The 14,243-nt window shown below is 46.2% G+C and overlaps 3 protein-coding genes across 10 annotated transcripts; 2 read left to right on the plus strand and 1 right to left on the minus strand.

Annotated features, from left to right (window-relative positions):
• The first annotated feature begins 16 nt into the window (after positions 1-16).
• Positions 17-5,783, plus strand: gpbp1l1 (GC-rich promoter binding protein 1-like 1). 7 transcript variants are annotated; one of them, XM_061295657.1, is made up of 12 exons: positions 17-157; positions 1,185-2,254; positions 2,328-2,442; positions 2,911-3,043; positions 3,334-3,662; positions 3,909-3,984; positions 4,067-4,251; positions 4,328-4,450; positions 4,537-4,692; positions 4,768-4,892; positions 5,023-5,125; positions 5,192-5,783. In XM_061295657.1, the coding sequence occupies exons 3-12, from the start codon at positions 2,383-2,385 to the stop codon at positions 5,369-5,371; spliced, it is 1,470 nt and encodes a 489-aa protein (XP_061151641.1). In that variant the 5' UTR covers positions 17-157; positions 1,185-2,254; positions 2,328-2,382; the 3' UTR covers positions 5,372-5,783. The 7 variants fall into 7 exon arrangements, with proteins under 7 accessions (XP_061151641.1, XP_061151647.1, XP_061151642.1 ...); XM_061295663.1 differs by having other exon boundaries at positions 4,328-4,417; XM_061295658.1 differs by having other exon boundaries at positions 105-244.
• A 318-nt stretch (positions 5,784-6,101) lies between these two features.
• Positions 6,102-9,328, minus strand: LOC133165770 (histone-binding protein N1/N2-like). Of its 2 annotated transcripts, XM_061295654.1 has the most exons (12): positions 9,064-9,328; positions 8,587-8,667; positions 8,404-8,507; positions 7,893-8,282; positions 7,779-7,825; positions 7,624-7,715; positions 7,436-7,509; positions 7,158-7,346; positions 6,913-7,079; positions 6,661-6,846; positions 6,487-6,590; positions 6,102-6,415 (listed from the first exon to the last, which is right to left on the minus strand). In XM_061295654.1, the coding sequence occupies exons 1-12, from the start codon at positions 9,162-9,164 to the stop codon at positions 6,409-6,411; spliced, it is 1,542 nt and encodes a 513-aa protein (XP_061151638.1). In that variant the 5' UTR covers positions 9,165-9,328; the 3' UTR covers positions 6,102-6,408. The 2 variants fall into 2 exon arrangements, with proteins under 2 accessions (XP_061151638.1, XP_061151637.1); XM_061295653.1 differs by having other exon boundaries at positions 7,624-7,825.
• Positions 9,329-11,411: 2,083 nt separating this feature from the next.
• prdx1 (peroxiredoxin 1) lies at positions 11,412-14,154 on the plus strand. The gene is made up of 6 exons (XM_061295669.1): positions 11,412-11,565; positions 12,379-12,494; positions 12,630-12,783; positions 12,853-12,975; positions 13,451-13,581; positions 13,809-14,154. The coding sequence occupies exons 2-6, from the start codon at positions 12,389-12,391 to the stop codon at positions 13,889-13,891; spliced, it is 597 nt and encodes a 198-aa protein (XP_061151653.1). The 5' UTR covers positions 11,412-11,565; positions 12,379-12,388; the 3' UTR covers positions 13,892-14,154.
• The last annotated feature ends 89 nt before the right edge of the window (positions 14,155-14,243 follow it).

The raw sequence follows: 14,243 nt of genomic DNA on the forward strand, positions 1-14,243 counted from the left end.
TGCCAGCGCCAGTGGTAAGCGCACAGAAGAAAACCCAAACAAACCCCAAATAGCTGCTCAAACACGGCATTATTTTCACTCCGGAGTGTCATTTGGTAGTCATCAGACCACCTAGCCTCCCCTGGAGTCTATAAAAGGCTATCTGGCTTTGGAGAAGGTACGCGGAATTGTCAAGGAAACATTTCAAGTTAGCTCGCTCGCTAGCTTAGCAAGCTGCTGATGAATGTGTGCTGCCGCTGCTAAGGTAGCCATTTTGAAAGTGTGTTGTTCCAACGATGCAAGGTCTATTTACCTTTTCTGTACGTTTGTGACACTTGCTAAAATGGTCTCTTGACACGCTTTAGGTGATACGTAACGTCTTAACGTGTTAGTCGTGCGGCTAGTTAGGCTCTGGAGCCAGACTAGCTCATTGCATTCCACCTCGGTTTTCGGGTTCAGTTAGGCTAAGTAACAGCAGCTATTAGCTAACACTTGCTAGGCGAATGTTCGCCGTAGGTAAGTACACAGATGAGTTAGCAACCGAGTGATTGTGGGTTGGACTAGCACCGTGCGCTAGTGGTTGGCTTTGATAAGTTAAGACGTTCAAATGGCCTTTTGGTAGAACTGCACCTTTGAACATTTAGCAACTTGCGAGCGCGGTGAAACGTGTGCGCTGCGTGTTGAATTGGTCTCGCGTCGAGTAAGAGGGGCAACGTTTGTTTTTGTTTTTTTTCCTCTCCCTCTCACTGGTAACGTTTAAATGAACATTTATATTCTTGACCCTGCAGTGGTTCGTCGCGGTTTGTCCGTAGTAGCTTGTGTGCGTCTCCAACTCATTGATGTTAAGCTATTATGTAACAGTTCAGTGCGAGTGCAAACGCTGTTTGCACCGACCTTGTTTTATTGTAATGTTAAACTGAGTAATAATGAACCTATGAACGAAACTGAAAGATGCTTTAACAATTCCAGTTTGATATTTGATACTAATACTGCCGTGTTGTGGTCGAAGTGAGAAAGGGCCGCGGGTATTTTTTGCATCGCTATTAATATTTCATTCAAAGTCGCCACACATTTCAGCTCTCGTTGTGCGATGGCTGCAAGAGTAGCGAGGGAGAGAGTCGTTTTGCAGCCAGTTATGGACAACTTGACTTTGCATGCATGGTGAATTTGTGAATTGTTTTCTGACTGTAGTCTTTGATTTGCAGGTGCAGTTCCTTTGCAGAATCAAGTGGAGTACCAGGAAGTAATCAGGAATACAAACTCCTCAAACAAGACAATCGTTTTGTGCACGTTTGGGCATTTGTTTGTTTTTTACTCCAACATTTTGACAAGGCTGGAAGCTTTTTACCAATTTTTGGAGTTTGCATATCTATGAAGTCCGAGTTTCCCCAACTTGTATCTTCCCCAAACGTACACATAGTTAAATGGGCATTTTGCAAATGTGAAAGCAAGTCACGCGACAATAATGCCGTCTTTATAACGCACGGCCCGTCAGGCTCTCCCTTTCATTAACCGGAAAGGCCAATGACGGCAATGTAGCTAACGCAGCTTTAGTTTTTCTTCATTGTCATGTGACTTTGAATTAGCGAGTATCGTTTCCTTCCAACTCCGGCAGTCTTGAATGAGGTGAGCAGTGAGTGGGTTTCCTGCAAAAGACTGCCTGCCCCCTCGACTGCTTTTCTTTGCTGCGTGCGTTTGAGTAGATTCTAAAATGATTGGGTAAACGTTGATGCCAATTGCTACTGGCCCACAGCGCGGCAGGAAAAGGCGACTTTCGTTCTCCCCGGCTTGGCGTGGCGGTGGAACCGCTACACAAAGCGCTGTCCTGGTACGCGGGCAAACGCCTTCTTCACTTTGACGACCGAGTTCTTCTGCAACCCGTGGGACAAATGACCCCTCTTCAATCCGATCTTTTGCGATCCCGCTGCTCATCTTTCACACGTCCCAACTAAATCGTTGAACAGTGACGGGATTTGCTCCGGAGCGGCTCGGAAAGCTTCCTCGGAGACGAGCGGGCCCGCTCGTTTGGAAATCCGTCTCCTTCCTCGTTTGGGCCAGTGTTCCGGATCGGCGATTGCAGCTCGTTCCCGCAACCCAGCCTGGACGAAGCGCGCTGCTGCCTCTTGGGAAAGGGGCTGCACTGTCCTGGCAGAGGTTTACAGGGGTCGTGTGCGCGCCGCTCCTCGTCTGACTTGTCAGTGCCGGCGGGCCTGAAGAGAACAGGCTAGACGGAGCAAGGGAGGAGGCCGAGGACTTCAGAGCCATCGACTCTGGGGTAACTCTTGTGCCCGACGTGATCCAACTCTTGATTCTGTCTGTTATTAACGGCCCTCCCTGCCTTTTGTCAGATCCTGGCCATGAGGTTTGATGCCTCAATCCACTGACCAGAAACACTGGACCTAAATGGCGCAGCATGACTTTGTCCCTGCCTGGCTTAACTTCTCCACACCCCAGCCTGCCAAGGTTTGTGTGCGCCACCAAGACTTGGCGCCGCCGAGGGTTTTTGTGGCTCATAGCAAAATTGGGATGCTTTGGAACCAATTCTTAGTCAAACCTCCACCCTATTAAATAGTTTCTTTTTTTTGTTAATGCATTTTGTTATTGATCCATGCGTAAAGTTAGCATTGCAATAAAATTGCCATTGTTTGAAGAAGAAAAAAAAAAGCAATACTTGGCCCACGTCTCGTCGAAAATGGTTCGATTATTGATCATTTTTGCGCCTACGGTGGATCTTTTTTGCCTTTTGTTTCATGTGTCTGGGAAAAAAAAAAAATTCTTTGGCTCTTAACTGGCTCACAAATGTTTAAGCTGTTGCGGCGAGGTCTCATTTTTGCCGGCTGCAGGATTGCAGTCGCACGTTCCCAACTGTTGACTGACTTGAGAATTGCCTTTGCCCTCATTGACCACTGTCTTTCCCGCTGCCTCCCCCAGTCCCCTGCTGCCACCCTCGATAAACAAGGCGAGCCCCACCACCACCACAGGGAAGGCAGAAATGCTGTGAGCCGCCGCCGCCACAACTCTTCCGACGGCTTCTTCAACAACGGCTCCTTGCGCGCTCCAGCAGGTACCGGTCGTGAAGAAAGCCACGTTGGCACTCAGTGGGCAGATCAGTTACTGTGCTAATGCATGATAATTGTCTCGGATGAGCATTGCTGTGGACGGGGGAGATGAGAGTCCTGCGCTATCATTTGGGTCATTGTGGCGCTGCTGCATGTTGGTGTATTGTTGTCATGGAGACAAGCCCGCCCGCCCGCAGATCTTTTTGATCACGCCAAATGTTTACATTTTTGAAATGGAAAAACCTAAAGTTGCCAAGCGGTATGACTGCCCTCTTTTTTGTGTGTCTGTGTGTAGGTGATGGGTGGCAGCAGCCCTCGCTACTTCTGAGACATGACTCTGTGGATTCCGGGGTGGCCAAAGGAGGGCACAGTGGCTTAGCAGGGGGCTCGTGTTGGAAGGACACACCCAGCTGGCATGGAGCCCCGCGGGGTGCCCAGGACGCCCGCCACCACCATCACCACCCCAAACGGGGAGGGGGCGACAGGGACAACAGGCAGGGAGGGCACCGGCAGCGCAATGGTAACTTCCACCCCCGTAAGGGCACCTCTTACCAGGACAAGTTTCCCAATGAAGAACGCAAAGACAATAAGGACGACAAGCTGAAGTTTGTGGAAGAGGACTTTGTGAGTAGCTTCATTGGAATTGTTTTTATCAAATATTTCTCAAGTTTCCTTACAATTTGATGAGAGAGTGGTTATACGGGACAAACGGGCGAGGACAGATACCATTTAGATGTTTACGGATGTTTCTGTCACCAGCCCGAGCTGGCATGATCAATATGCTGAGAATTCTCACACGGGGAAGTCACCCCTCTTCGATTAGAATGGCCGAATTGTCTCCACAACAGTCAATTGTTGTGCTTTTTGTAGCCTTCCCTCAACCCTGAAACAACTGGAAAGCCGGGCGCTCCCATGAGGCCGGTGGCTCCCCACGCCGGAGTGTGGGGTAAGAGCTCCCAAGACACTTTTCTGCTCACGTGCGTGCACCCTGTTGACTCACAGTTGCCCCGGTTTGCTTTCGCCTCCAGAAAATCCTCCCAGTGGCAAGCAGATGGTATCCAAAATGTTGGTGATCAAGAAGGTTTCCAAGGAGGAACCCAGCGCCGCCTTCGCCAGCGCCGGCGCCTTGCCAGCCAACGGCGCGAAAGCTCCCATCGCAGCCTCCAGCGTCTACAAGAATCTGGTCCCAAAGCCTGCGCTAGCCCCCACCAAAGTACCAATGACTGCCGGCCGTCACGATCCCTCCGGAAGGTTTCCCGGCTAACGCGTTTGGTGTATTTTTTTCCAAGAGCACCCAGTGGAAAGCCGGCGCTAGAGAGATGTCCAAGTCTGGCCGAGATTCCGTCTTTCCCAACCCCGCCGTCAAACCCAGCCCCCCGGTCAGTGCACCACAGCACAACACACCTAAAGAGGTGAGCCCTTTTGAAAGAATCAGAAAGAAGGGCAATGAGGGTTATTTTTCAAACAACAATGGCTGGCCTCTGTGTCATCTCCGCAGCATCCTCCCAGCACCACTCCTCCCATAGACATTGCCCCGTCGAGGCTGAAGCTGATGCGCCGCGGCCCCGACCGCAAGAGCGAGTTCCTGCGAGCTCTGAAGGACGAGGGCACCGGCGAGCTGACGACAAGCAGCAGCCCGGGAACTTCGGGAGAGGTCGGTTCCGCCTCCGATGCAAGCCCCTCCCCCCCCACCCCCTTCTGCGTCTTACCGTCGCGCGACTGTTTTCAGGGCGAAAGCAGCACCCCAGAGCCCAAAGCCTACAGCGAGGACGTCTGCCACGAGAACGGGCTGTCCTACTCCCTCAGCGACTCTGACACGGAACACCTGTCTAGCTCGCTGGAGGCTGAGCACAGGTACGGCAAAAAAAGACACCGCCCGCTTAGTCTGTTTTATTTCAGGGGGTAGTGTCCAACCCAAAAGAAACGTTGCTCGTTTTACGCCGTCGAGCGTGATGAGCTTCATTCAAGCCACATGTTTGCGCAGATTGCTGAAGGCCATGGGATGGCAGGAGTACCCCGAAAACGACGACAACTTCCTGCCTCTGACCGAAGACGAGCTGAGGGAGTTCCAGACAAAAACCGAGCAGGTGAGCCACGCTCCGCGCTCGATTGCCACCACGCGAAAAGCTCACGCGTGGATCTGGCCCGAGCAGCTGAAGCGGAACGGCCTGCAGAAGAACGGCGTTCTCCCCAGGCCGCGCGGCGTCACCCTCCACTTCACCCCCTGGAGGAGTGTGGCGGAGGCGCACGTGGAGGAGGGCTCCGAGTCCGAAACCAGTAGCAGCAGCCAGACGTCGGACGACGACGACGACAATGACCGCATCAAATCCTAACGGGGCTTTACGGAACAAAACAAAATAGAGAAACGACGCAACAGCCAACACATCTCAGCAAGCCACCCGCCCTCCTTTCTCTCTCTTTTTTTTTTTTTAAGAGCACCGTTTTGAATTTTTGATTATTTTTGTTGTTCTTGCACAAGGGAAAAACCAATCAAGTCCCAGTGAAGGGGGAGGTTTCTGCGCTGCCAGACGTTGTTTTCCCTGCGTTTCCTCCTTCACTGCAGTCCTGCTCTGACCCTGAACCCGCCTCCTTTTTCTTCCTCGCTTTGTGGAACGGAAGTGTTCATCAAGAAAAAGGGCAATGAATGCACACTTGATTCTGCTTTAAACAGACTAACTCATTTCATTGATGATGCTGATGACACATTATTAATGACATTAATAAAATTGGTTCCTGACAAGCTGATCTTTCAAGCAGCTGATTGCGATGCCTCGATTCCGACGGATTGAGTCCAAGTTCCTCATCCTCAATGACTGAAAAATGAACCCACTCTTTTGTTCATTCATACCGGTGCAGAGTGAAGTTCAATGTAGTTTAACCGTTAAAGCACCACCCACAAAGAAATATCACAATACTACTGTGGATTAAAGTGTAGCAAAATCTTTTGGAGTGAAACTTCTAATGGTGTTCCCGTATATGTTAGACAGATGGAGCCTTTGCGTGCATTCAAGTCCAGCATGTAAGCCTGCCCCTCACCCAAGGTCAGTTTCTCAGTTAAAAATGTCATGCTTCAAGTCTTTTATTAAACAAGTCACAATATCAGAACAGAGCAGCGGAACAATGCTAACATGACTGCTTACATATTTTAAACCGGTGCAAAAAGTGTCACCGGGACGGCTGGCACATCGGAAACGACAATAAATCCATGTTGGCGTTGTTTCACCGCACACAACTTCACAGATGTACAAAAGCAACACATTTATTCAATGGTACAAAACCCAGGGCAAGTACAAAAAGATCAACACCATCTTGGGAACGAAGATGCGTCCTTGTTGAGGTAACGTTAAGAACAAAGAGAGGGTCCCCTTTTTCACATACTGCAAGAGAAGGAAAGAAAAAGTTTAGAGCCGAGCAAGCGATAAATTGCTTGGGAGTGTCGAGGCCTCACCTCGTGTCACCGTTGGTTTTTTGCACGACGAGCGTGTCCTGAGCAACATCCTGCTTGGCCTTCTTCTTCATACCCTCTTTTGAAGGACTCTCCTCTGGCTTCCTCTGAAAGACACACATTCCTGTTAGAGCACCGCTTGTGGGCCTTTTTGTTGGGCCTCAACCTCGTCCCCACCTTCTTTCGGACCAAGTGGCTGATGTCAGAAACCCGAGTGTCGGGAGCGGACCCGTTGGCAGAACTGACTTTGGTGCTTGAGGAGTAAAGTGGCGGCTGGCTCTGACTGCCTGCAGCGCTCGCTGGTGAAGTGTCACCACTCTGAGCGGCGACAACCGGAGATGCGGACGAAGTGGAGGCGCCGTCCTGACAAGCACATTTCAACACGTAAGCTCGCCTGCCGTTAAATCTACTTCGTCGTGAGGGACCCACCGGCGCAGGCTCGGTGGACTCAGTGTTGCGACATTTCAGGCTATCGGTGGCGTCCTCCACCTTCTCCTGGATCTCGGGCAGCAGCGCCTTCAGTTCCTCCATCTCCTGCCTCTCCTCAGGAAGCTCCTCAGGGCCGGCAGCCTTTGCGATCAGCTCTGTCAGGTTTGCTGCCGAACAAAACACGTCTGAACAAAAAGCAAGCAGGCAAGCCTTCCTTGGTGGCGGTTTGGAAATCAAAATCTCACCCAGCCTGCTTTTGATGACAGAGATGGAACGGTTGAGGTGGTCCACGGACTCTCCGTACTGTTGGTTCAAGCTGAAGGTCAGACCCAGCTGGTAGTACGTCTCGGCGACCAGTCGGCTGTCGGCGTCCAAGTGTTTCCGCTGAAGTGAAAGACACTCCCGGAGGTCTTCCAAGGCTTGGACGTAGTTCCCTGCAGGGTTGTAAGCGAGCGTTCGGTTCTCAGGAAGCTAAGCGGCCAGAGCCGAGCGTTCGGTCCAGCCTTGGGCTTCTTGAACCTACCAGACTCAGCAGAAACTTCACTCAGTCTTAAATGGGCCTGAGCTGCCATAAGCTGGTCGTCCTTGGACTCTTTTCTATGTTCAGGACAAAAAAAAGTCAGGTTAGGGCATGCAATTTTATTTTAAGTTCAACATTTTAGCAAATTTTCCCAAAAATCCCAAAGTCTTCTAGCCCTGTTCTACACTGACCTCTTATAGATGACCTTGGCTAATTCCAGCATCTCCCAGGCCAGCTGAAGGTTTCCCACCTCCTCCTCTTCCTCCTCTGATTCATCGCCCTCCTGCCAAACAATCACGTTCAACCTTGCACGCATGCTCATCTCAAAAGTTTTTCTTCTTCTTACCTTTTCTCCAGAATTGTTGTCTTCGCTTTGTTCCTCCTCAGCGTCATCTGAAAACAAAAAGAGTTGTCATATTTCAGGATGCAGAATTTCAAGTGGTCCAGGAGGTAGACTCACCTTCAGAGTCTTCTTCTTCCTCCATCTTCTCGGCCACTTCTTCGACTTTCTCGTCAGCCATTTTGTCCGTTTCACCATTCTCCATTTTGTCAGACGCTTCGACCTTCTCGTCAGCCATTTTGCTCGCGTCACCGTTTTCCATTTTGTCAGACGCGTCAACCTTCTCGTCAGCTATTTTGTCTACTGTCTTTTCTAACTTCTCATCACTCAGGTCTTCCTTCTTGACTGCTTTTCCTTCTTCCATTTTATCTGATAGAGGTTCCTCAGCTACACTGTCCTCTGTTTTATCCTCAACCTTCTTGTCGGCCGCAGTTTCCTTCTCCTGTGCATTGTCGGATTTCTCCGCCATGGCGTCGTAAACTTGAACCCTCAACTCATCTCTGGTCTTTTCTGTTATGAAAAGAAGACAGAAATGTTGAAGAATCATCTTAGTATTCATCTAAAATACAGTGGAACGTACTGGTGAATTTAATTTGACCCCCAAAAATGATTTGATGCATGATTCACTCACCATCAACTTTTTCCGTGCCCTCCACATTGGAATCTTGAGGAGTCTCATCTTCGTCATCCTCCGGGACTCCTTCCAAAGCGTTACCGAGTACAGAGTTCTCCATTCTGCATCAGAACACTCAACATTCACCTTGTTTGATAATTTAATTGTAATTGAAGTAAATTCTAAAAGTAGACTTCATACCGTGCCAAATCCAACAGGGCTCTCCCGCACCAAAAGAATGCTTCTGCGCACTCATCTGCGGTGTCTCCATATGCTTTGGCTCTGAAAATAAAAACATGGTCATTGCACTTGCCCACATTTTGGGTCACGAACTGGAACCTATCCGGACTGGTTGCTTTTTAGGCTCCTGCTCACCTACCGTGCATCTTTTTACAAAAGTGGGACTAAGCTAGAGGTGCTAACCATGTTTACCAAGGTTAAACCTTTATTTATCGTTCAATCTTTTTGTTGCATCCCCATTTTTTTTTAATTCAGCTTCGAAAACCATATATGAACGGACATGAACTAAGTCGTTTGTTGAGGAAGTTTATTTGATTTTTATTTGAAGTGGTTAGCAACCTTTTTGAGTAGCGCGAGTACACAATACTTTTTTCTGTCGGTGGCTCATTTCACTTTCAAAGTTAGTAATTGAGAACGTTTGCAAATAAAGCAGCTCACAGTATTCCGCAGGCCTCCTGTAGACTGCTCACCGCCTCCACCGCTTTGCCCAGAACCAACTGCTTCTTCCCCGCTCCGATTAGTTTGTAGGCCTCTTCCATGTTCCCTGTAAAGTTTTTTTTTAAAACGGCTCACGCTATCGAGAGCTGCGTAAAAAATCTGATCTTGCACGCGTTGAAAAAGAGACGTAAGATGCTCGCAAGCGTGACGTCGTGCAGCTTGTCCGTTCGGTCGGATTTGGCGCCAATTATTCCTTTAGGACCACTTCCGGATTCGACTTCTTAAAGGCACAGGTCCCTTTTATGACTTGAATGAATTATGACGTCATGACAACATCACTGCTAAATCGTCAGGCCCAGTGAGGTTTTCACTGTAGAATATTTACAGCCGTGAAATGGATATCTTAATTCATTCCTACCAGTCTATTGCACAGGTGTCAAACTCAAGGCCCCGGGGCCGGATACGGCCCGCCACATCATTTTATGTGGCCCCTCGAAGAGAAATTGTGCATCAAATTTGTGTGTCATTACTAGAATTGCAAATTGACTTCACTTTTAATATATTTTTTTAATATTTGACCACTTTTTACTCGTCTGATTTGACAACAAGTTATTTGTCGGTTTGTTTTGTAGCTTTGACTGTATATAATATGAGGTGCTCATACATTTATTTGGGTTGACAGTCATAATGGCCCCTCCGAAAGAAGCTATGACTACAAAAAAGTTTGACACCCCTGGTCTATTGCAATACCCACAGAAATAAAAAATAAAAATGCTAGGGTTCTCTTTATTTTAAACTTTATGTACGGGACATGTGTGCATGTAACCGTGCATGTGTGTGTAAGCATGCATGAGTGCTTGTGTCACAGCCTGCTGTGGTAGAAAGCATGTTTACAACCCTCCCGCCGCTTCCATGCCTCGTTATACATGTCTGGACCCGGCATCCCATCGGTGTCACGCTGAGACAAACCGACTTAATTCCTCCTGCAACCTCCCTCAGTTGTCTCACACCAAACATTGCCCATATAGACAACGGTGGTGGTAGGGTTAAAATGGCTCTGGATGTTTTGGACACATATATAAAGATCTTAATGTGTTTTTCTAGGGCATCAGGACCAGAATGAAGGACGTGAATGCCCTTCAAACATCCGGGTGCAGCAATTTACACGCCTGTTGTGAAATAGCAGATGACAACACCATTTGATCAATGGGACGCCTCTCATAAGAGATTATTGTGTGTGTGTGTGTACCCTCTTGTCTGGCTCTTGATGCGATGTCCATGGCAACAGCATGCAAGGACACCGCTCGGTGACAACAGAAAGATGGGATGTGGTGGAGGGCCACAGTCATTTGGTTAAACATCCTCCTTTGAGTTTGAGACTTGGCATACGTTCCGTTTTACAGCCAAATCATATTTTTGCGGAAATTTTAATATTTTTCTCCGGGATTTGGAGGCTGTGCTGTGGAGTACTCTCTCTCGCCAGTTGCTCTTGGGAAAAATCACAAAATAAATTCTGCAAAATTACTGGAAGATCATGTATAGAAAATATATGGCTAGCTAGAGGGACTTTTTTTTTAATGATTCACAAAGTTAATAGTTTATTCAATTAGATAATGTGCAAAACCTGTTTCCTTAGTTTATACAAGTCACAGTTAGTGGAAAGCATTCCTGTCGTACAAAAGAAATGCCACAAGCAGGAACTGAGCTGGACAGCTTTAAGTACAGAGTGATGCAAGAAAGCACGTGACAAATGTAATTGGCTATGCTGGCAAACCGGCAGCCAATTCATTGTATATGTATATATATTTTTTAAACATCTACATTCTTTACACTGTTATGTAGACATGGTTTACTGATGTACCGTATTAATCCTAACAATGTCATGCACATTTTTCTAGTGGCTCATGTGGAATACATGGGAGAAATGTTTGCTTGGCAAGTTCACTTCAAGACCTTTTTAAATGTTCTATTTCCTTGAAGGGTTCTTCAATCAAAAGCATTGTGCTTGACTTTAATCAGCTGATTTTTTTTATTATCTTGGGGAGGGGCCGAGCATGGTGGGGTCAAAAGGTTTAATACTGTTTGAACAGGGTTAGTCTTTTTTTCACCTAATAGTTTCATTCTCAAAGCCGGAAAAAAAGTTGAAATCATTTTACAAGAACATTTTGATCGTTTTGATTCATACTTGTGTCAATGACGGTAGAAAAAAAAAAGAATGATGACTTTATTTTGGAAGGCGCGTGTTTGTTTGCATTGTGCTACTTTTCCCAACTATCTAATATTTGTAGAAATAGCAGGAAGAGCATTAATAAATGCTTGGAAATGTGCAAAGTCATGCTGCATGTGCCCGCTAGAGTCTATAAGGAAGTGCAGAAAGTGAGATCCCGTTTGTGAGCCGAAATCACGCGAGAAGTCGTTTGCTATATACAGCGCTCCATCTCATTTCCAGCAGTTCTTCTTTGTAAACGTCTTAGCAAGTCACGCTTATTCGGCTGCAACAAGGTATGTACTGCTAAATAAAATGAACAAACTTTGCGTTTTATTCTTCGAATTGATTTGAACAGTACGTTTAACTGTTTTAGTACTTTATTACCACAGTAGTTCGGATTCGAAGGTGACCATTGACTTCAGTCTCAACACAGTTGTGTATAGTATAAAGTTCAACAAGCGAGTTTCAGGAAGAGCCTGTTTAACTTGAGGAACACGTTATTTTCATTTTTATAGTTGTGTACCTCTTATTTTAAACAAAGTTTCATTGATATCGTTCGTGCTTGATATACCCAATGAAAGTAGTCAGGATGAGGGGAAATAAATGTATCGAATACTTTTTGTAAAATACAAAATTAATCAAGCACAAGAAAAAAACATCCATGTCATCCTAGTTATCTGTTATGTTCTATTATATAGATTTCATTAACGGAACACGGAGAAGGCGTGGTACTGTTTCATTTTCTATTGTTGAGTTCTTTATTTTGCTTTCACCTTCACAATGACATTCAAATAAAAAAGTTACTGCAAGCCTTTTTCCTGGCCATATAAATATTTAGAGTATCAAGTGCGCATGTTATTTTTCAATGTTGAAAGTATCACAAACTATTTGCCATATTTCAGGTAATGTTGAAAATAAAAATGGGCGATAATGTAATGATGGATTTTTATTTGTATATAATCCTCTCAAAATCTGACAGGTGCAATTTATCGTACAAATATGTCCATACGCAAACTCTACGTTTCTCTAAATGTGCATACTCCGGCTCCATCCCCTTTGCCCAAGATGAAGCGTGCTATTGATGATTGATTTGTTCTGTTGTTCAGGTAGCAAAAGATGGCTGCTGGCAAAGCTCAAATTGGAAAGATGGCTCCCGATTTCACAGCCAAAGCGGTGATGCCAGATGGCCAGTTCAAGGACCTCAAACTGTCCGACTACAAAGGTGATCCTTCATTCAACGTTCGCTCACGGGCAGCGTCGCTTTGAAGCCGCTTTGCTCTGCAAAATACTTGATGAATATTAATGCGGTTATTGTTTCTGCATGCCGCCTGAATCTCTTGTCGTCATGTTGATGCAGGGAAGTATGTCGTCTTCTTCTTTTATCCGCTGGATTTCACCTTCGTGTGCCCGACGGAGATCATCGCATTCAGCGACGCGGCCGACGAATTCAAGAAGATTGGCTGCGAGGTCATCGCTGCCTCTGTTGACTCTCACTTCTCCCACTTTGCATGGTATTTTAGCACCCGCAGGCTTTGTGTGTGTGTTTGTCACACGTTTGTTACATCTTCTGCTTTCGTAAGGACCAACACTCCACGTAAGGAGGGCGGTTTGGGCACCATGAAGATCCCAATGGTGTCCGACACACGTCACACCATTTCCGCTGATTATGGTGTTCTAAAGGAGGATGAAGGCATCGCTTACAGGTAAGTGGACAATGCATGTGGAGCATTGTAATAACCAAGTGTACATTAATAAATAAATACTATACATATAAGGCTGAAACTAACACCATCAATTGTAACTATAAGAGTAATAAGACATATACATAATACATTGATGACTCCTAAAGTTTGTAGGCAAACAAGACCATGAAAACGGGTAAATCTGAATTAACATTTACCTGAGCGGCAGACACAACAGATAAATTGGAGACTAAGGAAATTATAATTAAAGGCAATAGCACCATCTGCTGGAATTAATGGGGAGCTTCCAAAAAACAAAATATAACCAATAGCACCACCTGCTGGACATAGTGGGGATCTTCCCACAATAAAACTGTTACCTTTTCGGGTCAGACCACTTTGGCTCAATTGCCTCTACAACCCGTCTTATTATTATTACTGTAAATATTTACATTGAATTTACAGGAAAATAATGAAATTGAATGTCGTACCTCAGGGGTCTGTTCATCATCGATGACAAGGGGATCTTGAGACAGATCACCATCAACGACCTTCCCGTCGGACGTTCTGTTGACGAGACTTTGCGTCTGGTTCAGGCTTTTCAGTTCACCGACAAATACGGAGAAGGTACGTCAATATTTACGGCATCTGCACTTTTAATCGATCATCCGAAAATTTGACTTTATTTTTCTAAATCAGAGATGCAAGTAAACTTTTCTCTATTATACTTATTTTTTTGCACAACAGAATATCTGTTCCCCATAATACCAAATTACACCCACAGATATGTTTTAAAATATTTTTGGAGTTTGAACCGTATCTGAAGGCACCATTGTATGGGTCTTTCTTTTCAGTGTGCCCAGCCGGCTGGAAACCGGGAAGTGATACCATCAAACCTGACGTCCAGAAGAGCAAAGACTTCTTCTCCAAGCAGTAATAAGACCAAGGCCAGAATCCGCTGCCGGCTCCAATAGATTTCATTTAGATAATATTTTCAGAAAATAGATTTTTATGTTTTGTTTATGGAAGTGTTGCTCAGTTTTATTCAGCATTTGTCTTGTATGTACCGAAGACCAAAGTGTATTGTTGTGAGGGTTTCATATAGATAAACGTCTTTGTATGTTATTCCTATTCGTGAAACCAATTTACTGTGCCTTACATTATGTGGAAATAAAATAATCCAGTGGACGCTTCACGTAACTGGTTGTCTTCAATGAGCTCATTGACGGACGGCCAAGGCAGGTAGGTGAACGCGGCAGCAGCAGTCAGCCATTTCAGCTTGCGCAAAG

Source organism: Syngnathus typhle, linkage group LG13 (assembly GCF_033458585.1).
Source record: "Syngnathus typhle isolate RoL2023-S1 ecotype Sweden linkage group LG13, RoL_Styp_1.0, whole genome shotgun sequence".
Taxonomy (NCBI): domain Eukaryota; kingdom Metazoa; phylum Chordata; class Actinopteri; order Syngnathiformes; family Syngnathidae; genus Syngnathus; species Syngnathus typhle.